We start from the raw sequence: 25,539 nt of genomic DNA, 5'->3' as shown, positions 1-25,539 counted from the left end.
TTCTTGGACTATTTTAGTGCTCATACAGAATTCTTGGACAAAGACATTTATTTTAATTCTATTCTGAATTCAAACACCGGAATATTATTGTTTGCAGATTAACAAAGAAATGCGGACATATCAGTATTATAAAGAATACAGTATACGCCATCGCCTTCTAATTTAGATTTTCGTCTGGACTCGAACTCAAATTCTTTAGAACATATTACTAGGACTTATAATTTTTATTCTTGGGATATTCTTGGATTATTTTTGGATTTGATTCTTAAAACCGTGAGTTCTTTTCTTCATTTTTACCTTGTTTTCCAGGGAAATTAATTATTTGTTAAATTTTAAAAGCTTGTTGTCTGCACTTTTTCTTTGTTACTGTATATTAGAGCCTAAACACGTAACACTAGAATGACATGGCATTCATGCCTCACACACAGCAGTAGAATGAGATGTAACTGGTATTTATGTCTCACACACAGCACTAGAATGACATGGCCCTGGTATCCATGTCACACACAGCACTAGAATGACATGTACCTGGTATTTATATCTCACACGCAGCACTAGAATGACATGTATCTGGTAACACACACAGCAATAGAATGACACGTACCTGGCATTTATGTCTCACACACAATGGCCCTGGTATCCATGTCACATACAGCACTAGAATGACACGTACCTGGTATTTATGTCTCACACGCAGCACTAGAATGACATGTATCTGGTAACACACACAGCAATAGAATGACACGTACCTGGCATTTATGTCTCACACACAATGACCCTGGTATCCATGTCACATACAGCACTAGAATGACACGTACCTGGTATGTATGTCTCACACACAGCACTAGAATGACACGTACCTGGTATTTATGTCTCACACACAGCACTAGAATGACACGTACCTGGTATTTATGTCTCACACACAGCACTAGAATGACATGGACCTGGTAACACACACAGCAATAGAATGACACGTACCTGGTATTTATGTCTCACACACAGCACTAGAATGACACGTACCTGGTATTTATGTCTCATACACAGCACTAGAATGACATGTACCTGGTATTTATGTCTCACACGCAGCACTAGAATGACATGTATCTGGTAACACACACAGCAATAGAATGACACGTACCTGGTATTTATGTCTCACACACAATGGCCTGGTATCCATGTCACACACAGCACTAGAATGACATGTATCTGGTATTTATGTCTCACACACAGCACTAGAATGACATGTACCTGGTATTTATGTCTCACACACAGCACTAGAATGACATGTACCTGGTAACACACACAGCACTAGAATGACATGTACCTGGTAACACACACAGCACTAGAATGACACGTACCTGGTATTTATGTCTCACACACAGCACTAGAATGACATGGACCTGGTAACACACACAGCATTAGAATGACACGTACCTGGTAACACACACAGCACTAGAATGACATGTACCTGGTAACACACACAGCACTAGAATGACACGTACCTGGTATTTATGTCTCACAAACAGCACTAGAATGACATGGACCTGGTAACACACACAGCATTAGAATGACACGTACCTGGTATTTATGTCTCACACACAGTACTAGAATGAGATGGAACTGGTATTCATGTCTCACACACAGCACTAGAATGAGATGGAACTGGTATTCATGTCTCACACACAGCACTAGAATGAGATGGAACTGGTGTTTATGTCTCACACACAGCACTAGAATGACATGTACCTGGTATACACGTCTCACACATCACTAAAATGAGATGGTATTCATGCCTGACACACAGCACTAGAATGATACGGTTTTCATGCCTCTCACACACAGCACTAAGTTGGCATGTTCCTGGTATTCATTCCCCACATATCGCTAGGCTGACATGTTCCTGGTATTCATGTGTGGCATTAATAGTTTGTACAAATCGTAGGTTCGTAAACATAGGATTAATTCACTTGTAATTTTTGAACAGTTTTTGTTTCTTGACTGGAATTAGAGTTGTCATATTTGGGGACACACTAGCTTTAAATTAGGTATAAGTATAATTCGTAAAGTTTCAAACAAAATTGTTATTAAGGAGTTATCAAAATTATTTTTTTCAAGAAAAGCTTGATTATGACGTAATTCGTTTTACTATATTCATACGAGGCCGCCATTCTTAATATCTCAGATCGGCGTCGTTTAAGTGAAGAAAATATTCTTCTTTTTTTACAAATGTATTATAGCAAACGATAAAACTAATTTCAAAAAGTATTGCTCTTTTAGAACAACTCTTGTTTAATTAATTTAGACATTGAAATAGATATGTAATTCATAGTTTTGTGAAATACCTACTTTCGTCAAACTTCCCGTCCTTGCAATCCTTCTTGCCATCGACAATCTTGGAGTTGGAGACACACTTTCCGTCTACACATCTGATCTCGCCATCAGAGCAGAATCCGAGGGCACCTGTTAAATAAACTATGTATTTATTGATATGACGAGGAAGTACTTAAAGTAAATAAAAAGAAAGGTACTACGGAAGATAAAGCAATCTAAATTGAACTATTCATGAAAGGCACTGCATCATTATACTTGCATGCAATATCTTTTATAAAAGATTCAATCCGCCGAGTCGGCACAGAAAAAAAGAGCTTTAAATTAACCCCCCCCCCCACCGACCCTCCCCAAAAAATACCTCATAAAAACCCCAAAAGGAAACATAAAATAAAACCAATTTATAATGAATGTTTCCACAAACGTTAATCATATACGTTGATTCCGCTTCGTGTAAAAATTATCGAATAAACAGTAATTATAAAAATTTTTTAGAACAGAGAATTAATAATTCGACCAATCAATAAATCAATCATTCAATCGGTTAAACGAAGGCATGACAAATTAATTTTGTCGGTCTAAATCAAGCACGTTGAATTTGTCATATATTACACTTAAAATTGCGGTGATGGGGGGGGGGGGTGCGGAGTGTGCGTGTGTATGTGTGTGTAGGGGAAAACATTATATTATACACCAGGGCAATAGATAACAATATAATATTTGCGTCAGTTCAATATCTAAGTTCAACAAGTGATACGAATGTATAAATGTGGTACATGCAGTATTTCAATATATAACATGCAATGCAGTATTTCAGTATGTAATAATAATAATAATAATAATAATAATGAGGACTTTGTATAGCGCCTAATCTTTAGAAGCTCTAAGCGCTTTTCAACATTAGACAGCACCTATAAGATAAAAAAACATAATGATATGATTACAAAAACAAACACCATGAAGTTAGAAAACATTAAAAAACATGCTGAGAATATTTAAGGTAGGAAACATTATTAGGTCTTTAAGTTTGTTCTTGCAGTCGAAATAAGTGAGTTTTGAGAGCACTCTTGAATGTGATCACTGTGTCTTTGTGTCTAAGTTCAGTGGGCAATTCATTCCACGTTGATGGGCCCTGGTATACAAAAGAACGCTGTCCATATGACTTTGTTTTCATAGTAGGAATAATGAGTATACGATTTTCAGAAGAGGAGCGTAAGTATCTTGCTGGTGTGTACACATGGGTGAGGTCAGATAGGTATGTTGGACTAGAGTCCGACAGCGAAACGTAGCACAGAGAACAAATTTTGAATTTGATTCTGGATCGAATGGATAACCAGTGTAGGGTACAGAGCAGCGGGGATGTCTGCTCTGATCGTGGTACTCTAAGCATGATCCGAGCAGCTGTGTTTTGAACTTTTTGGAGTTTCTGGAGCAGATATTGAGATGAACCAGACATAATTCAGTTACAATAATCCAGTCTTGAAAGTACTAATGAACTCACAAGTGTTTTAGTGGCATCAACTGAAAGATATTTGCGAATTGAGCTGACGCATCTCAGCTCAAGATACGCAGCCTTGCATATGTTCAGAACATGTTGGTGCAATGTGAGAGTACTGTCCAGAGTAACACCTAGGTTTCGTACTGATTGTGTGAATTTAATGTTGGTGTTGCTGATATTTATTGTTTGAGGTAAAGGATGTGAATGAGAAAGTCTTTGTGTTGTAATCAGAATGGCCTCAGTTTTATCATCATTCCTCTGCAGCTTGTTACATGTCATCCATGACTTCACATCAGAAATGCACCCCTCTACACCTTGGATGGTAGCATCAACTTCAGTTGAGTGGCTAAATTTGTATATTTGGGTGTCATCAGCATACAATTGGTGAGATACTGGATGATGATGTATGACACTTGAGAGCAATTGAGTGTACAGAATGAAGAGAACAGGTCCAAGAACAGACCCCTGTGGAACACCACAATATAGATTAACTGGGCTGGAGTGTATTCTATTTGAAGATACAATTTGTGTCCTGTTGACCAAGTAGAACTTGAACCACAGTAAGTCTGTATCATGAATGCCAAATACATGCTGGAGACGGTGAAGTAATATATCATGGTCTATTGTGTCAAATGTTGCAGATAAATCAAGGACGGTTAGGACTGTAATCTTTTCGCTATCCAACGCAGAGAGAATGTCATTAACTACTTTTAGAAAAGTAGTTTCAGTACTGTGGCAAGGGTGATATGCAGATTGTACATTGCTAAAAAGACTGTTTGAATTTAGATGAGATACAAGCTGGGATAGAACAACTTTTTCTAAGAATTTTTATATGAATGGGAGATTAGAAACTGGACGATAGTTCTTTAAATCGTTATGGTCTTTTCTTCAGCAGAGGCTTTACAATGGCAGTTTTGAAAAATGATGGGAATTCTCCAGATGAGAGAGAGGTATTAATAACATCAGTTAATGAAGACAATACTGGATCTAAGCACTCAAGCAGCAGTGATGTTGGAATTGGATCAAGTTCACATGACTTTGGTGCACTCCTCATCAGGATTGTACGTACGAAATCCATAGCGACAGGTTCAAATGCTGCTAATGTTTGCCGCTCAAATTCTGTATCCCAACTGTATGGTGACGACGAGTCAATTGAAATTGTCATATAACATGCAATGCAGTATTTCAATATATAGCATGCAATGCAGTATTTCAATATATAACATTCAATGCTGCATTTCAATATATAACATGCAATGCAGTATTTCAATATATAACATGCATTGTACTATTTAAATGTATCACATAGTCGGTACACTTTGACAAAGTCATAGATTACTCATAGTGCTCATCGCACGACAAGGTCATATATTACTCATAGTGCTCATCGAACGACAAGGTCATATAGTACTCACAGTGCTCATCGCACGACAAGGTCATAAATTACTCACAGTACTCATCGAACGACAAGGTCATATATTACTCATAGTGCTCATCGAACGACAATGTCATATAGTACTCATAGTGCTCATCGAAAGACAAGGTCATAGATTACTCACAGTACTCATCGCACGACAAGGTCATAGATTACTCACAGTACTCATCGCACGACAAGGTCATATAGTACTCATAGTGCTCATCGAACGACAAGGTCATAGAGTACTTTTAGTGCTCATCGAATGGCACGGTCACCAGTTACTGATAGTACGTATAATTTGCTAGTCAAGTAAAATCCAAGCTAAACTGATGTATCGCTCTCTTCAGCAAGACTGCCCCAGCACCCTTCCACATCTTATGCTTGAGAATGAAGCCTTTCTTGCAGACGTGTCATAAACGCTTGGGCTAGCCATGCAACAACAACGTATGTATTAAGCATTTCAAGCCATCGACCAATATTACATATAATATAGCCTAATATAATACCATTATTACATATTAAAACCATAATAAACTACCCATAATAATATAAACAGCATAATAGAACGTTGGAACAGAGCGCACAGAATAACCGGTAAGATAATTTTATATACGTTTTAGATGACGGTATACATCATTAACTTTCTTATATGGTGAAGGCATAGTACAGAAAAGTGTCATTTATAGTGAAGGCATAATACATAAAGGTGTCTTTTATTGTGAAGGTATAGTACAGAAACTACAACTACAAGGCATTATAATTACAACTGCAAGGCATTACAATTACGACTATAATGCATTATAGTTACAAGGCAATACAAGTAAAATTACAAGGCAAAACAATTACAATTCCAAGGCATTACAGTTAAAACGGCGAGGCATTATAATTACAATCAGAAGGCATTACAATTACAAGGAATTACAATTACAACTACAAGGCATTACAAATACAACCACAAGGCATTATAATTACATTTATTAGGCATTACAATTACAATTACAAGGCATAACAATTAAAATTACAAGGCATTACAGTTACAACTGCAAGGCATTATAATTACACTTACAAGGCATTACAATTACAACTACATGGCATTAAGAATACAACCACAGGGCATTATAATTACATATAATATGCATTACAATTACAATTACAAGGCATAACAATTACAGTTACAAGGCAGTACAATTACAATTGCAAGGCAATACAATTGCAACTACAAGGCATAACAATTACAACTACAAGGTATAACAATTACAATAGCAAGGCATTACAAGTACAACTACAAGGCATAAAAAAACAAGTACAAGGCATAACAATTACACCTGTAAGGTATTACAGTTACAAGGCATAACAATTACAACCACAAGTCATTACACGTACAACTAAAATGCATCAGAATTACAACCACAAGGCATTACAATTACAGTTACAAGGAATTATAACTACAATTACAACGCGTTATAATTACAATTAAAAGGCATTGGAGTCACAACTACAATACATTACAATTACAAGGCATTACAAATACAATCACAAGAAATTACAATAAAAAGGCATTAAAATTATAAGGCATTTTAATTACAATTACAAGGCATTACAATTACATTTACGAGAAATTACAATTACAACTACAAGGCATTACAATTACTATCACAACGCTTTATAATTACAATTAAAAGGCATTACAATCACATGGCATTACAAAAACAACCACAGGGCATTACATTAACAAGGCATTATAATTACAACTACGAGGCATTACAATTACAACTACAGGGCATTACAAATACAACCACACGGCATTACAATTACAATTACAAGGCATTACAAATACATTTACAAGAAATTACAATTACAATTACAACTACAAGGCACTACAATTACAACTACAAGGCATTACAAATACAACCACAAGGCATTACAATTACAATTACAAGGCATTACAAATACAACTACAAGGCATTACAATTACAATTACAAGGCATTACAAATATATTTACAAGAAATTACAATTACAATTGCAACTACAAAGCATTACAGTTACAACTACAAGGCATTACAAATGCAACTAGACCGCTCTGGTGACCTAAGTGGTTAGATAGTCTGCCTCGGATGCATGAGGTCGCGGGTTCGTATCCAGGCCTGGTCATAACAATGATTTATAAAAATTGTACTTGCAGCTGCCGCGCTTGGCGCTCAGCATTGAGAGGTTAGTGTTAGGATTGGATAATGTGACTGGGTGGGACATCATGCTACATCTGCAGCATGATGCCCCAGTGTAAACATCATTATAAACTGCCACACTGCAGACATCGTAGCGCTATGACTGACAAACTATTAAAACTACTTTAAAAATATACAAATGAAATTACAATTACATCTACAAGGAATTACAATTTATATTATAAAGGACGTCTTATTAAAAATGTCCCGCAATTATACGGAATGCAAACACTCTAAATGCACCTTGATGCAGTCTGGATGAGTTCGTCAGAGGAACATATCAACAACTTAAAAATTCTATCATTAAACGCGGGAAAAATTGTCACTGGGTAAACTAGGAATATCATTAAACGCGGGAAGAATTGTCACTGGGTAAACTAGGAATATCATTAAACGCGGGAAGAATCGTCATTGGATATACTAGGACTATCAGTGTAAGCAATTTTCCTAAGAAAGCTGGTTGGTCAAAGGCTTATGAAAATTTTATAAATTATGTAAATTTTATAAATTATGTACATTTTATAAATTATGTACATTATGTACATTTTATAAAATGTATTAATGGCCAATACCCCGTACATCAATGGAATTTCTTGCCAGCTATTAATCTCCAATGAAATAAATAATAACACAAGAACAAGCCTAACTTCGAAATTCCTAAATTTATATTAGAAATAAAAGCAAAGTATAACAACAAAAAAACAGGTTTAACTTCGAAATTCCTAATTATTTGCATAAAAATAAAAGCAAATTATAACACAAAAAAGCAGGTCAAACTTCAATATTCATAAATGTATATTAGAAATAAAAGCAAATTATAACATAAAAAAACAGTCGTAACTTTTGAATTCCTAAATTTATATTAGAAAAAAGCCAATTATAATATAAAAACAGACCTAACTTCTAAGTTCCTAAATTTGTATTAGAGATAAAAACAAATAATAATTTAAAAACCGGTCAAAAATCAAAATTCATTAATTTATGTTAGAAATAAAAGCAAATTATCAAATACTAAAAAAAGAGGCTAACATCGAAATTCGTAAATTTATATTAGAAACAAACCAAATTGTAAAATAAAAAACAGACAAAGCTTCCAAAGTCCTACATTTATATTAGACATAAAAGATGTGTATCAAGCTCAAGACATAATAAGAAAGTATTTTATTCATTAATGTATAACCATTTGGAACATCCTTCCAGAAACCAATAAAACAACCCTCCAGTATCATTTAGAACTATTTGGAACAACCTTCTAGAATCATTTGGAACTACCGTCCATAAACCATTTGGAGCAACCTTCCAGAAAACCAACGGCTCGTCATATTCATGTATGTATAACCCTTTGGAAGAACTTTCAAGAAAACATTCGGCTCGTCACGCTATTCAGTGCAATCTATCTATCTATAAATACGTTGACGCAGGCACACTTGACTATTAAGCAACGGGTGGTACGTGGTCAAAGATAAAGTAAAGATGGAAGTGATAGGACAGTCAGAAGAGTAATGATAGGAAAGGCAGAAATAAGTAAAAGTGTGTCAGTGTACGTTTTCGTCCCTTCATACTCAGACCAATCCGGAAACCGTAGCGGCAATGAAATATGGAACCTCAACCGGTATAGCCCTGAGAATCACTAGGTCTTACTTGTAGCTGACTAGTTCATTAGAATGTGATTTTGGAAAGCTCCTGCTTGTGAGATACCAAAAAGTCAGGAGCTTCTGCAATTATTGATGGTAATTTGTTCCAAGTACCTATTGTACATGGGAAGAAGCTGAACTTGAAACAATTTGTCGATGCTGACTTTAATTGGAACTTTTTCCTGTGGTTTGCCCTAGTTTGGCTATATGCCAGGGTCAGGTATTTGTCCGCTGGTATGTCCACTAAGTTGTTCGCAATCTTGTACATCATGGTTAGCTGGGCCTTGGTTCGCCTGGATTCGAGTGATTCCCACTGGAGATGGTTGAGCATTGCACTGACACTGCTAGTGTTACGATATTTATTTGTGGTAAACCTAGCCGCTCTCCTCTGAACCATCTCTATCTTATTTGTTAGATCTTTACTATGTGGGTTCCACACAGTCGAGCAATACTCAAGACCTGGTCGAACCAAAGTGAAATATGCCGCACTTTTACTTCTTCATTGTTGATTTGGAGGTTGCGGCGCAGGAAACCAAGGTTACTGTTCCCTTTTTTCACTATCTTGTCTATGTGCCTTTTCCAAGAGAGGTCTCTAGACAATTCCATCCCGAGATATTTTGCTGCCTGCTCATTGGCTAACTTGTGCCCCTTAAGAGTATATTCGGACAAGATTGGTGATTTTGTCCTGTAAACTCTTAGAATGCTGCATTTTTCTGGATGGAACGACATACCCCAAGTTCTTTCCCAGAGGGCCAGTTGGTTCAGATCTTCTTGAAGGATCTCACAGTCCTTGGAGACATTTATTTCCCGGTAGACTATATAGTCATCTGCAAAAAGTATTGTGTTGGATGTGACGCTTGCAGGTAGATCATTGATGAACACCAGGAAGAGTATGGGACCCAAAACACTCCCCTGAGGTACCCCACTAACAACTGGTGCTGGGTCTGATGTTGCTCCATCTACTATAACTCTCTGTGATCTGTCTGATAGGAAATCTCTGATCCATTTCTGTGTGTTACTCCTGATGCCATAGTGGTCCAACTTACTGAGGAGTCTTTCATGGGGGACACGATCGAAAGCCTTACTGAAGTCAAGGATTGCAAGGTCATACTGCTTCCCTCTGTCTAAGGATTTGGCGAGCTCGTCCACTAGGGTTATGAGCTGTGTTTCACAGCTTCGTCTGTCACGGAAACCATGCTGGCAGTCTGTTAGAATGTTGTAGCGATCTAGATGTTGCATCATGTTGCTGACTATGATATGTTCAAGCATTTTGCAGCAGATACATGTAAGGGAGACCGGTCTATAATTGCTGGCCTTGAATCTTTCTCCATTTTTGAAGATAGCTGTAACGTTTGCTGTTTTCCAGACATCAGGGACATAACCTGCTGAGAGGCACTTCTGGTAAATATAACTCAGATATGGTGCACACTCTTCTGCTAGATCTTTCAGGATCCTTGCTGGAATCATGTCTGGTCCTGTAGCTTTCTGTTCGTTAATTTTCCGCAACAAGCTGTATACACCTTCTACAGTAACTTGGATGTGAGGCATTGGTGGGTAACGATCTCCATATAGGCTTGGTAGATCACTCTTATCCTCTTGTGTGAAGACTGACTGGTATTGACGATTCAGTATGTTAGCCTTGTCGGATGCCTCTGAATGTAGTTTCCCGTGTTCCTTGAGTGGTGCCACACCACAGCTGTCTCTACGTAAGGACTTAATGTAGTTCCAGAATCTCTTCTGCTTGTTTGGTTGTTGTTCTTGATGTGGTTTACCGACTTCTATCAAGTTTTCAATATATCTCCAGTAAGCCTACCATTCTAAGCGTTGTGATCTTGCTTTTGCTTCTTTGTATAGTTTCCGATCTCTTGTTTTTCCTGTTGTTTTCTGTCTTGCAAACAATTTGTTCCGTCTTCTGTGTTGGACTCTAATGGATTTGTCTATCCAAGGTTTGTTTGTTTTGTTTCCAGATAAGGTCTTAGATGGTATAAATTTATCCATTAACCGTTTGATGTTCTCCTCAAACATTTTCCATGTGTCATTTGCAGAAAGGTTATCTATTTCACGTATGAATGATTCTTGTAATGACTTAAATTCTTCACGTAACTGGCCATATTCTGCATTCCTGTATTGGAAGACTTTACGAGCTGCTTTCTTCACTTTCATTTGTCGTAGGCTGGACTCTATGTAAACTGCTTCATGGTCAGCAATTCCTGGTATGACATCACACTTGCTGATTAGTGTTTTGTTGTTTGTGAAGAACAGGTCAAGCAGATTTGAAGTAAATTCAGTTATACGTGTTGCTGCATCTACAACCTGTTCAAGGAATGAGTCCTTTATGATATTTAGTAGATGTTGGCATTGGGCATTGTTTGTGGCTTGTGGTAGTGGACACTCATTCTCCCAGTCAATATCTGCCAGGTTGAAGTCTCCTCCTTGCCATACATGCGCACCTCGTGGAATTCTCGTAAGACATGAGTGAAGCGGATCTAAGTAGTTTGGTTCGGTTAAGGATGGAGGTTTGTAGAAGGCACCAACGTATAGGTCTGATGCCCCTTTAACCTTGATTTTGGCCCAAACTAACTCAAAGTTATTATCTGCCTTAAGTTCTTCTGGCTCGCAGCTGGAATACTGGCCTGATACTAGGACAAATACACCACCCCCATGGGATCCCTCTGGACGACCTTTGCGATAGGACCTGAAATTTGCTGGGAATATTTCAGATGAATTTATGCTGCTGTCTAGCCACGTACCAATAACAATGGTGGCTTTGGTAGAGGAGATCCTATTGCTTAGTAGTCCCTTCTTTCCAGGCCCCTTTATAGATTGACAATTAATGACTAGGATTCTCATGGGTAAGTCAGTTCTAATTCCAGTGGGACCATGTGTTGTAGAGGTGCTTCTCTGCTTCTCTGGAGATGAAGTAGCAGTTGGGTTGTTAAAACTTATCTCACTGTCTGCTTGGATACTGTCACTAAGGCATTGGTAACTATTACTGGTATCGAAGATAAAAGTGTCAAATATTCCAGTGGAGAAGTTTGGCAAACCACACTTAATACAATCCCAGCTTACATTGTGGAGGGTTTTGAAAACGGAATCTGGCATACCCATACACTCTTGATGATACCATACTTCGCACGAGTCACAGCACACACAAGGTGTCGTCCATTTACAGGCTTTGTTGCAGACTCCGCAAGGAAACCTGATGGTTCTTGGACCCGGGTTTGGTTCTGGTGCATATGATTCAGCTAACAAAAGGCTACATAGATAGAGGAGAACGAGTTTGTTCCTACATACTGATCCTTTTGCCTTCGACAGTGTTATTTTTAGAGTGGTAATGAGGTGGGTGGAAAGCGATAATTTCTGACGATCCCGAATCAGTACTGGTTGTGTATTATTATTGTCCTCTGCCTGGAACGTCAAGGTTAATATTTTGTGCATGATGAGGGTAAGGGTGATGAAAGATAAGCTAATGGGGTGTAACATGTTTTAATTTATATATATCAAGTCCAAAAAGAAAAGAAAAGAAAAGAAAACGGATGTTTACCATTTAGGGTTGCATTATGGGATTTGCTGGTGAGTGACCAGCGTAGATTAAAAAGGAATACCTTAAATTTTAAATAGAAAAAGTATGAGCGAGGATACTATCATATTGATTAAGGATATGTTCCCAAACATCAGAGAGATGATGTTGGTTTATAGGACCTGCCCTGATTTTGTGGATTTGTTGAAAAGAGTCGTGAGCTAGAACAGGAAGTGACCAACGCCCGCCATGATGTAGCAATAAATGACTAATAGACGCTACAATAGACGAGGCGTATCTCTATTATAACTTTGCTGGCAATTATCCAGCATACAAGAATCAGGAACGATTCTATTGCGCTAAATAATGACCTATTTGACCATCTTGTAATTTAATAACTATTATGTGATTGTGGAGAGGTACTAAAAACTGCATTTCTCTGATGAAGGCCGAGTGGAGGGCGGTTCAGTCAATGACAGATAGCTATCTTGACTTTAATAATCTTAACCAGTCCAGTTCACAAGGCGCGAGACGCTTCATGCATGAGTAATACAAAATGTCACATTCCAAACAGTCAAGCGAGAAGGCTGCCCGCATGAGTAATTCGAAATGTCACATTCGGGCCGTGCTTTTCAAATTGGTCATTTTTATACCTTTCTATGGTTATACAAAATGACCGTCGCTTCGACCTACAATTAAAATAAACAAAGTCCAGTCCATGCTAGCTATAGGTAGAGCAGGCTGTCCCAATGGATTCGTTTTAAAGAGGAATGTAGACAAAATATGTTCAAGATAAACAACTGGATGGATAGCTATAACTTTTGACTTCGGCATGGCTTTAGGCGCTCGAAGAAGTTTTCGTGTTTTTACACAACCTATATGCATTCACTCTAATACTTCTTCTTCAAAAGTGGACCAGTCCCTCACAAATATTTTAACCACCAGTCGAAGTGACAGGTTGGTGGGTCGAAACTGCTTGCTCAGTAATAATGGTGGTCATACTATTCAGACTGTAGAGTATCCGATAATACTTTAACATGATGCAGGGACTGGCCATGGCGGACATGAAGAAACGTTTAATTTTCAATATAGGTAAGTTAGGCAAGCATTTTAATCTGCTGTCTTCTGCATTATTATTATTATTATTATTATTATTATTATTATCAACCAATAGGAGTACCTGCATGTGTGTGTGGAAGCGAAACCAGTAAATTTAGTAAAATCAAGAAATACTTTATTTCTCTAAGTTACAAAGTGAAAATCTCTCTCTCTCTCTCTCTCTCTCTCTCTCTCTCTCTCTCTCTCTCTCTCTCTCCACATAAGCGCCAAAAAGACTTCTTTTCATATCTGCAATGACGACAATAAACAGAAAACACAAAAGAAAATTATTTGGGTCCTTGCCGTAATCGGTTGAAAGGGGGGGGGGAGGGAGGGAGGGGCTGGATAACTTTCCTCTTCAAAATCTGTATATGAATTATAGAATATATGAAATATTCTGACTATCTTAGTAGTATTGAAATCATGTATCACAAAATCATATCGTTTCTGCTGATATTAACCCTTCATTCCATTCCTGTAAGAACTACATGTAAATCTGTATGACTACAAAGAAAATTCCATCCGCACACTGATTCATATACCATATCAAAACAGGAAACCTTGAACGTAATTATGATTAATCTGATCCACCTTTTCAGGCATCATCCCAAATTAACTGCCAGTCAGAACTTACAATCAGTTAGTAGGTAACAGTATCAGCTAGTACTTCATTGTCCTACAACAAAGTATTGTCTGCATTGGCATTATCTCGTGTTGGCATGGACACGATGTTGTTTGTTTAGTGATTCCAAGAACATAATTGCAAAATAATAATAATAATAATAATAATAATAATAATAATAATAAATATTAATAATAATAACATTATTAATAATAATAACAACATTTGTAAATAGACGTAATAAATGTTATAGTCTATAAATAGAGGTAAAACTGACATTATACGAGACCTTTTTGTTTAATTCGCCTTTGTGTTCCTTGTTTAGTGTTCTGGTCGTATATAATAGTGTGTGTTCCTTGTTTAGTGTTCTGGTCGTATATAATAGCGTGTGCTGCTTGTTTAGTGTTCTGGTCGTATATAATAGTGTGTGTTCCTTGTCTGGTGTTCTTATCGTATATAAAAGTGTGTGTTCCTTGTTTGGTATTCTTGTCGGATATAAAAATGTGTGTTCCTTGCTTGGTGTTCTTGACGTATATCATATTGTGTGTTCCTTGTTTGGTGTTCTTGTCGTATATAATATTGTGTTCCTTGTTTGGTGTACTTGTCGTATATAATATTGTGTTCCTTGTTTGGTGTTCTTGTCGTATATAATAGTGTGTATTCCATGTTTGATGTTCTTGTCGATTATAATATTGTGTGTTCCTTGTTTGGTGTTCTTGTCGTATATAATAGTGTGTTCCTTGTTTGGTGTTCTTATCGTATATAAAAGTGTGTGTTCCTTGTTTGGTATTCTTGTCGTATATAAAAAATGTGTTCCTTGTTTGGTGTTCTTGACGTATATCATATTGTGTGTTCCTTGTTTGGTGTTTCTTGTCGTATATAATATTGTGTACCTTGTTTGGTGTACTTGTCGTATATAATATTGTGTTCCTTGTTTGGTGTTCTTGTCGTATATAATAGTGTGTATTCCATGTTTGATGTTCTTGTCGATTATAATATTGTGTGTTCCTTGTTTGGTGTTCTTGTCGTATGCAACATTGTGTGTTCCTTGCTTAGTGTTCTTGCCGTAAGTAACATTGTGTGTTTCTTGTTTGGTGTTCTTGTCGTATGCAGCATTGTGTTCCTTGTTTGGTGTTCTTGTCGTATATAATATGTTATGTTCCTTGTTTGGTGTTTTGTCGTATATAGCCATTTGCCGTAGGTAGAAAGAAAAGTCCAGTCTAGTCTCAAACTAGTAAAGCACTGACTTGTTTCTTTATCATCCTAATTTGTTTCCTCAACCCAACCCCCTTTTCTATATGGTCTTAATAAACGTAATTGAGACCGAAACCAAACAGTTAGGTAAATTTAAACAAATAATGTATTTACTTAGAATACAAAGAGAAAGTTTTAAAGGAACTAAAATTATTGTGTATTAAATCCCAAATAGTTCAATCACATGTCCAAAGGTATAGAATGTTCCGAATGAATTCCAATCTTGAATGTCTTAGATCTTGAATTATACTTTACAATCATAGACCAAAATTAGCTATGCAATATCTCGTTCACAAAAAAAGAAAAATACATTAGGGTAGGTCCAAAATACAACCATCAATTGTGTACAAAGGTCAATCACACAATACAGATTAAATATACATAACAATAACATGTGTAAGATTTCAATTATAGTAATCATCGGTGCTTTATTTTTCATTGTAGTCTTTCTGTTAATGGCATCAGTGAGCGATCAGACGGTGAATATGTGCGACAATGCTGGACGCAGCACCATTGCCCAATGCTTTCTTACAGAAGGAAAGCTACAGGCACAAGAAGTCCTTCCTCTTCTGTCCAATGGACAACAGGGTCTGATGACTCTGAGGAGTGAGCCGTTGAGGGCAAAACTATGCCAGTAATTCTCACCACCCCAACCACCCTTTTTCTTTTAAGATTATCTAATCTTTCTCTCTTTACCATGATATCGCTAAATGTCATGATATCGCTAAATGTCATTATGAAAGGAATGACACTATGCACCAGATTTGATGAATTGATTACAATACTTGACTGAATACAATTCTATCCTGCAACGTTATTTATGACGAAAAAAAGAGAAACATATGACAAGCAGGAAGCGTAGACAAAGAAGAAAACGAAGTACATGATGATAATGATGATGATGACGACGACGATGATATAAACAATAATAATAATAATAATAATAATAATCATTATTATTATTATTATTATTATTATTATTATTATTATTATTATAGTACAGAAAGTATTATTTTATATACTTTTCCTTAATTATTACATTCAATCCATTTTTAACAGACCCAGCCTACTGCCTGTGGTAATAAACTGTGTATATTCCGCTTTAAATCGACTCAGTAACACACAAACATGTTCCACTGTGGGGGAGTACGAACGTTTTCGGCAAGAAGCCAAGACCATGATATCCATAACGCAGGGTTTCTGCGAAAAAGGTGAGTTAAGCTATATATATATATATATATATATATATATATATATATATATATGAGTCGGAAATATTTTGTAGATTTTGTATTCATTGTTTGTTTTATATTTGTAAGTTATGTGTAAGTTATTTGTGCCTGAGGAAGAGTTTGTTGTTTAGCCCGAAACGTTGGCAGCCCGTTTTGAATTTGCGCCGTTATCAATTTATCACAACAAAAAGTACATACGTGATCGAGTTCTATGAAATGTCAACATTAAGTACTTCTGTTATCGAGTTTTATGAAATGTCAAAACACAAAGTACTTATGTGATCTAGTCTTATAAGATTTCAAAACACCAAGTACTTCTGAACTCCGGTCTTATGAGATATCAAAACACCAAGTACGTTTGTGATCCAGTCTTAATGAAATATCAAAACACCAAGTACGTCTGTGATCCAGTCTTATGAGATATCAAAATACCTAGTATGTTGGTGATCCAGTCTTATGAGACGTAAAAACACTAAGTACTTCAGCGATCCAGTCTTTGGACATGTCAACACTAAGTACTTGTGTCATCCAGTCTTATAAGATGTCAGAAGTGTCAGTGTCATCAACTAAACAATTTGGTTCAAAAGATGGCGGAGACATCCTACTTAGCTACTCAGATACATGTATATATGCATTAGGTAGCAAACAAATTCTTATATATTGCCAATCAAAGGTAAAGGGTTTAAAATCAGAATAGGATCGGACAGAAAACGGTCTAATAATTGTGATAAATTTACTTATTATTGTTGCAGCCTGTTTAAAAAATATAAATAGGATAATGATTTTTGGTTTAAGCTTAATTCGTTTTTTTCTTTTGAGCTTTTTTCTAATTCTTAGGAACAGTCCCTATCCCTAGACCTTGCATTGAAATGGTCAATGTAAAGATTATCCAGTGTTACAGCGGGGTCGGCGTTGACCCCAACTTGTTTGTCCGTGTGCTAGATGTCTCGAATCGGACATATTTTGCCGTTTTGGGCGACGACCCTGCTACAACCCATAAACTCTGCAGGTACGTAGAAAAGCTGTATTTTTCAACAACATGTTATAAGTGTACATTGCGTTTTCTATTTATTTTTACTTTGACGTATACGTGCATTATGTCCCCCACCCTCTCTCTCTCTCTCTCTCTCTCTATATATATATATATATATATGTATATATATATATATATATATATATATATATATATATATATATATATATATATATATATATATATATAACTATTGAGCTCACATTTTTGAAAACGTTGGTAGCACTCTTTGAAAATGCTATTGTTCTTGAAAGTAAAGTATGTTGCCTATTTTAAAGCGGATAATAAGAAATAGAACACTCAATGCACACACACAAACACACACACGTGTTCGTAATAGTGGTACTCACGTTGACAGTACAATAATGTTAACAATAGTATGACCATAATGTGGTGCCAACCATGAATACTTTAGCACGTAAATAAAACAAAAAAAAGACAACCACAACAATAAAGCATATCGGGAACACTAATACGTTATTGTACCGTCAGTTCATTATGTTTCGTCAGATAACAATTCTCGTCGACATCGTGGATCCTACAATGAACATCGTGATTCTCACAAACAACTCATTTAAAAACCTTACCATCAATGGTTCCTGTCTGTAAACATAGCGCACCTTTCCCGAAATCCACGAACTCGGGTACGGACGAAAACGTACCACTTTTTTTTCTTAAAGAACAAAATTAAGCAAATAGATATCATCGGAAGAAATTAAATGATCGCGTTAATTTAGTGAGTGAATTGGGCATTTTACACGTGTCTCAACTATGACAGCAGGAAATATTCTTGTCAGTCAAATTTACTTTTTCTTAAATAGGATCCAAATAGTCAGTGTACTTTATGTATAAACCTGCTCGCTGTTGCGTCATTACTTTGCCTCACCTGATAAAGCCCTCAGTTACAATACAGTATCTGCCAATTTGTGATTTAAAAGAAAGAAAAAACTTACCTGGATTTTTATAACCCTCCCCCCATCAAACAATGGAATATCCACAAGACAATAATAGTAAGTACCCTTATAAGTCTTGCAGATTTAAAATGTTATAAAGAATTTCTGCTTTCTTCAAAGTCAATGTTATTTACATTACGTGCATTAAAGAGTAATTTATCCCAGATTTGTATTTATATGGACAGGAGTCTCAAACAACTACAGGCCTGTACTCAACGTATTTTGTCCGAGTGTCCGTCAGCGGATGAAGAAATGGCAGTAAACAACTTTGATGATGCATCTTTAGCACGAGGAGTGGTGGCCCTTTGTCGTGATATAGATGGTAAGAACACCTTTGTGATCATATAGACGGTAAGAACACATTTGTCGTGATATAGACGGTAAGAACACCTTTGTCGTCATATATATGGTAAGAACACCTTTTGTCGTCATATAGATGGTAAAAACATTTTTGTTGTGATATAGACGGTAAGAACACCTTTGTCGTCATATAGATGGTACGAACAACATTGTCGTCATATAGACGGTAAGAACACCGTTGCCATCATATAGACGGTAAGAACGCCTTTGTCGTCATATAGATGGTATGAACAACATTGTCGTCATATAGACGGTAAGAACACCTTTGTCATCATATAGACGGTAAGAACACCTTTGTCGTCATTTAGATGTTAAGAACAACATTGTCGTCATATAGACGGTGAGAACACCTTTGTCATCATATAGACATTAAGAACACCTTTGTCTTTATATAGGTGGTAAGAACACCTTTGTCGTCATATAGATGTTAAGAACAACATTGTCGTCATATAGACGGTAAGAACACTTTTGTCGTCATATAGATTATAAGAACACGTTTGTCTTTATTTAGGTGGTAAGAACACCTTTGTCTTTATATAGGTTGCAAGAACACCTTTGTCTTTATATAGGTGGTAAGAACACCTTTGTCTTTATATAGGTGGTAAGAACACCTTTGTCATCATATAGACAGTAAGAACACTTTTGTCGTCATATAGACGGTAATAACACTTTTGTCGTCATATAGACAGTGAGAACACCTTTGTCGTCATATAGACGGTAAAAACACTTTTGTCATATAGACGGTAAGAACACTTTTGTCGTCATATAGACGGTGAGAACACCTTTGTCGTCATATATATGGTAAGAACACTTTTGTCATATAGATGGTAAGAACACCTTTGTCATATAGACGGTAAGAACACTGTTGTCGTCATATAGATGGTTAGAACACTTTTGTCGTCATATAGACGGTAAGAACACTTTTGTTGTCATATAGACAGTGAGAACACCTTTGTCGTCATATAGACGGCAAGAACACTTTTGTCATATAGACGGTAAGAACACTTTTGTCGTCATATAGACGGTGAGAACACCTTTGTCGTCATATATATGGTAAGAACACCTTTGTCATATAGATGGTAAGAACACATCTGTCATCTAGACGGTAAGAACACTTTTGTCGTCATATAGATGGTTAGAACACCTTTGTCGTCATATATATGGTAAGAACATCTTTGTCATATAGACGGTAAGAACACTTTTGTCGTCATATAGACAGTGAGAACACCTTTGTCGTCATATAGACGGTGAGAACACCTTTGTCGTCATATATATGGTAAGAACACCTATGTCTTTATATAGGTGGTAAGAACAACATGATGTTTATGTTGGGTTTTAAAACAACTGTCTGGAAGGGAAATTCTAAGTGCATTATTGACGTCAGGGTATATCTTCCTCGATGGATATATTATTGTCACGAATAGGAAAATCTAAAGCATCTGTCGACTAGTATTGAAAACATTACATAACTAATCATTCACTGGAACGTAGTCACGGCCTGTCCAAGCTGTATTTACAGATATGAGCCTTTGGGAGGTTGGGCTGGGCTGAGCAGGGAGCGGGTGGAGACAAAAATTACACCCGTTGTGGTTTGCTTGCATCAAGTGGATACGTTTTGATTTCATACTTTGAAAAAGTGCCAACATCATTAAGATTATGACGTCATAATGTACATGACACTTACATGATGTTAAGTATGTATGCGAAAAGATTGTTCTTTCAGCATTCTTCTTGGCTGATATCAATTTTACAGTTGTGAAGTGGCATACCTTGTTTTCTTTATTTATTTCATTTACATTAATCAGACCGTTCCGGTGGCCTAGTGGTTAGAGCGTCCGCAACGGATGCGGGAGTTCGATCCCCAGCCGAGTCATACCAAAGACTTACAGAAATGGTACAAACAGCTACCTCGCTTGGCGCTCAGCATTAAGATGTTATGGTTAGGACTGGTCGGCCTGGTGTCAGGATAATGTGACTGGGTGGGACATCATGCTACATGTCTGCGGCATGATGCCCTAGTGCTAGACGTCACCTTACACTATCACACTGCAGACATCGTAGCGATATGACTGAAAAAATTGTTAAAGCTACGTTAAAAATCCAAATCACACACACACACACACACACACATTAATCAGCAATAAAAGTGACTGATATTAACTGCTATTAGCTGTTGCCCAATTCTAAATGGTGAACTAAATCAACATTCGGTTTTATAAGTTAGGCCGCTGGCCCATAGAACAATTTATATCGATGAAGAAATTCTGACAGTCTGGGGCACTTTTGTCTTGGTTACATTGAAAATAAAAAAAATAGATTCATTTCATTTTTAATCAACGCAGTGGCAACAAATTATGATTAGCCTTCGTGTATATATATGAACTGAGATACATGGGCATGTGTGTCTGTATGTGTGCGTCTGTGTATTTAGCTCTAACAATGTTTCAGACATATCGCTACAATGTTTGCAGTTTGGCAGTTTATAGTGATGTCTAGCACTGAGGCATCATGCCGCAGACATGTAGCATGGTGTCCCACCAAGTCACATTATCTTAACACCAGGCTGACCAGTCCTAATACCAGGCCGACCAGTCCTAACACCAGGCCGACCAGTCCTAACACCCGGCCTACCAGTCCTAACACCAGGCTGACCAGTCCTAATACCAGGCCGACCAGTCCTAACACCAGGCCGACCAGTCCTAACACTAAACTCTTAATGCTGAACGACTAGAGAGTATGATGCTATTACCGTTTTTATAAGTTTGGTTTAACTCGGTAGGAGTTCGAACCCGCGACCTACCGCATCCAAGGAGGATGCTCTAACTCCTTACGCCACCTGAGCAGTCGGTCATATGTCTGAGTTGAAATATGTGCCGTACTAATGTAAAAAATGTAATTATATTTAAAGTGCCTTTTTTGAGTTATCTCCTTTTCTGTTTCAGCTTATATTCAGAGTTTGTCTTGTTTCCATAAAAGCAATCCTCAGGCAGATAGCTGTGCCAACGACTATCTAGTAAAAACGACAACGCTCAAATCAAGTCAGCTGAAGCGTTCGCTTAATGACGATAAAGTATTCGACCAAATCTGTCGGTTAGTATACTATACCACGCAAAGAAAGGCAAGAGATGTCTCTTCCCTCTGTATATATATCTTCTGTCTTCCTCAGTGAGTAAAAAATGGAATTCGTACATTTGCGGTAACAAAACTGACGTCCACATTGAGTCCGCTATGTGGGGTCTAAATGTCTCTTGTCGCAAAGAAATATATATTTTTAAAAATACGATTCAATTTGGTGCCTTGCCAACACAACATACACACCACATGACTCGACTTTTGGCAGCTAGTGGAGGAGATCAACTGCATGCTGTATTAATATTATGAACTGGTTAGGACAAAACACACATTGTATAACAGTGTAGAAACGTTACTGAATGAAATATCTGGAAGCTGTCCGATTGCTGTGACAGATCCTAAGGGAATCCAAGCTGTCCGATTGCCGTGACAGATCCCAAGGGAATCCAAGCTGTCCTATTGCCGTGACAGATCCCAAGGGAATCCAAGCTGTCCGATTGCTGTGACAGATCCCAAGGGAATCCAAGCTGTCCGATTGCCGTGACAGATCCCAAGGGAATCCAAGCTGTCCGATTGCTGTGACAGATCCCACGTGAATCGATATTCGATAATATCACTTAGATGACCATGCAGTTCCTTTTTTAGATCCCCTTGGAAGCTGTGGTTATGCAGGAATAACTAAACCGTGGATATGCAAGAATGACTCAAGATCTCATTGGAAACCGTGGTAATGCAGGAATAACTAAACTATGGTTATGCAGGAAATTTGAAATTAGATTTTGCAAACATTTCCTAACATATCCAATATGAAATGTTGCATACTTTATTCAGTAGAGAAAATCTGGGATGCCAAATCCACACTCGCAAATCACAAGAATAATTGTGTTTTCGTAAACGTTTTTAATTTTGATTTCAATAAATGCAATTAAACATGTTATATTAAAATTCGTGTCAGATCCTGGCAAGCATTTATGTCTCTTGGATTAAAGTTCTTCTCTTACTATCTGTACAGTTTAAAATGCTTTCTACTCCAGAGGTTTAAAGGGGTAAACGGTAGTCACTGTAGACTGCTACAATGTTGTAGTTAGCAATGTTTTTTTTAATTCATTAATTTGTTGGTCTTTTTTAATTCATTAATTTGGTCAGATTTGCTTGAGGTTAGTAACATTCTTCTCTACGGTCAATACATCTTCAATAAAGAGATTTTATTTTATCTTGCAGCCTCCACCAACAAAAGGTTATATGTGAACTACAAGCATGGCAAAGTCGATGTGATCCTAAGTCCTTGAATTTAAAGCAAACTCTAGAGTGTAATCTTATCCCTTCCCATTGTTTAAAGGACGGAACCGTCCAAAATGAAGGCAACAAAACGTGTTCCGGACGAATAGAAAGACTTTCGAATGAATCTGGGTCAGAACGAACCGGAACTGGAAATATTTATGCCATTTTGTTGTTACTGGTTGCGACATTATTCTTCATGTATGGATAATCTTTTCCAGTTTAGACAATAATGAAATAGTAATGACTTTAACTATTGCTTCGATTGAATGTTTGGCCATACGAGTCAACTGACTGACCTTTTATTTTGAGAATCAGAGAGTTTTACTTCGTTGCAATTTTAAATGGGGTCTGTCTGAGATAATATTCTTTCGCCAAATTCGATACACGATTGGGAACTTTGTACTTAGCAATCCAAACAATATTTGAATACTATTAGTGTACGAAAAAACAGAAAGGGACAGACATAAATAAGGAAGGAGACGACTAAAGATTAAAGATAAAGGCTGAAGACAGGCAGAAAAAGATTAATCTCCGTCTCTGTTTGTTTGTCTGTCTGTCTGACTTTCTCTCTATCTCACAAAAAATTCCCTTATTTTGAAAAAGAATATCGTCATAGTTTGCAAAATATAGCTTCATTTCAATATATACACGAATGTAACAGCAACTTTGGTTGCCTGGCTATACAAATGTATATTATCCCGTTGTACGCACTGTAAATTATTTTATTTTGTCATAGTTTGACCTTTCACCTTTTTAATCAATAAGGTCACTATTTGATAAAGGCAAGCCTTTTAACTGATGTAACGGCTCCACCCACACCCGCCGTTATCCCATCCCCACTGTACATATTCATTGTGCAATGCAATCTGGGTAATCGCTGCTCTAACTAATTTGCAAACTACTCACACCCAACTAAAAAGGTTCGGTCCCAGATATAAAAAAAATCATTCGACGCCAACATAATGTCTGACAGTACAATACCAAATGCTTGCCAATACAATACCAAATAACCTGCCAATACAATGCTAAATGCCTGCCAATACAATACTAAATAACTTGTTATTACAATAACAAATGCCTGAAAATACAAACTAAATAACCTGCCAATACAATACTAAATGACTGAAAATACAAACTAAATAACCTGGCAATACAAAACTAAATGCCTGCCAATACAATATTGAATGCCCGCCAATACAACACTAAATAACCTGCCAATACAATACTAAATGCCTGCCAATACAACACTAAATGCCTGCCAGTACAATATTGAATGCCCGCCAATACAACACTAAATAACCTGCCAATACAATACTAAATAACCTGTTATTACAATAACAAATGCCTGAAAATACAAACTAAATGACCTGCCAATACAAAACTAAATGCCTGCCAATACAATATTGAATGCCCGTCAATACAACACTAAATAGCCTGTCAATACAATACTAAATGCCAGCTAATACAACACTAAATGCCTGCCAATACAATATTGAATGCCCGTCAATACGACACTAAATAACCTGCCAATATAATACTAAATAACCTGTTATTACAATAACAAATGCCTGAAAATACAAACTAAATAACCTGCCAATACAATACTAAATGCCTGAAAATACAAACTAAATAACCTGGCAATACAAAACTAAATGCCTGCCAATACAATATTGAATGCCCGCCAATACAACACTAAATAACCTGCCAATGCAATACTAAATAACCTGTTATTACAATAACAAAAGCCTGAAAATACAAACTAAATAACCTGCCAATGCAATACTAAATGCATGCCAATACAATACTAAATGCCTGCCAATAAGATATTGAATGCCCGCCAATACAATACTAAATGCCTACCAATACAATACTTAATGCTTTCAAATAAATACTAAATGTCTGTCAGTATAATATTAAATTTCTCCCACTGCAATACTATATAACCTGCCAATACAATAGTAAATGCCTGCCAATACAGTGCTATATAACCTGCCAATACAAGAGTAAATGG

General features: G+C 36.8%; 2 protein-coding genes and 1 pseudogene across 9 annotated transcripts in view; 1 reads left to right on the top strand and 2 right to left on the bottom strand.

The window, feature by feature from the left end:
• LOC149791158 (uncharacterized) overlaps nt 1-25,539 on the bottom strand; it is a 179,669-nt gene that overhangs the window by 106,827 nt on the left and 47,303 nt on the right. For all 8 annotated transcript variants that reach the window (XM_089969608.1, XM_089969609.1, XM_089969604.1 and 5 more), the window contains exon 2: nt 2,347-2,460. In XM_089969608.1, the coding sequence (XP_089825734.1) occupies nt 2,347-2,460 (114 nt within the window). The remainder of the gene's footprint in view (nt 1-2,346; nt 2,461-25,539) is intronic.
• LOC149791160 (uncharacterized) lies at nt 9,129-9,832 on the bottom strand (annotated as a pseudogene).
• LOC149791159 (uncharacterized) lies at nt 13,582-24,044 on the top strand. The gene is made up of 7 exons (XM_089969147.1): nt 13,582-13,715; nt 16,042-16,231; nt 16,657-16,808; nt 17,667-17,838; nt 19,001-19,137; nt 22,118-22,265; nt 23,469-24,044. Exons 1-7 carry the CDS (start codon nt 13,661-13,663, stop codon nt 23,734-23,736), a joined length of 1,122 nt encoding a protein of 373 aa, XP_089825273.1. The 5' UTR covers nt 13,582-13,660; the 3' UTR covers nt 23,737-24,044.

This window comes from Sinohyriopsis cumingii, chromosome 9 (genome assembly GCF_028554795.1).
Source record: "Sinohyriopsis cumingii isolate HCF-2022 chromosome 9, ASM2855479v2, whole genome shotgun sequence".
NCBI classification, from domain to species: domain Eukaryota; kingdom Metazoa; phylum Mollusca; class Bivalvia; order Unionida; family Unionidae; genus Sinohyriopsis; species Sinohyriopsis cumingii.
This window is presented reverse-complemented; position numbering and strand designations above follow the sequence as displayed.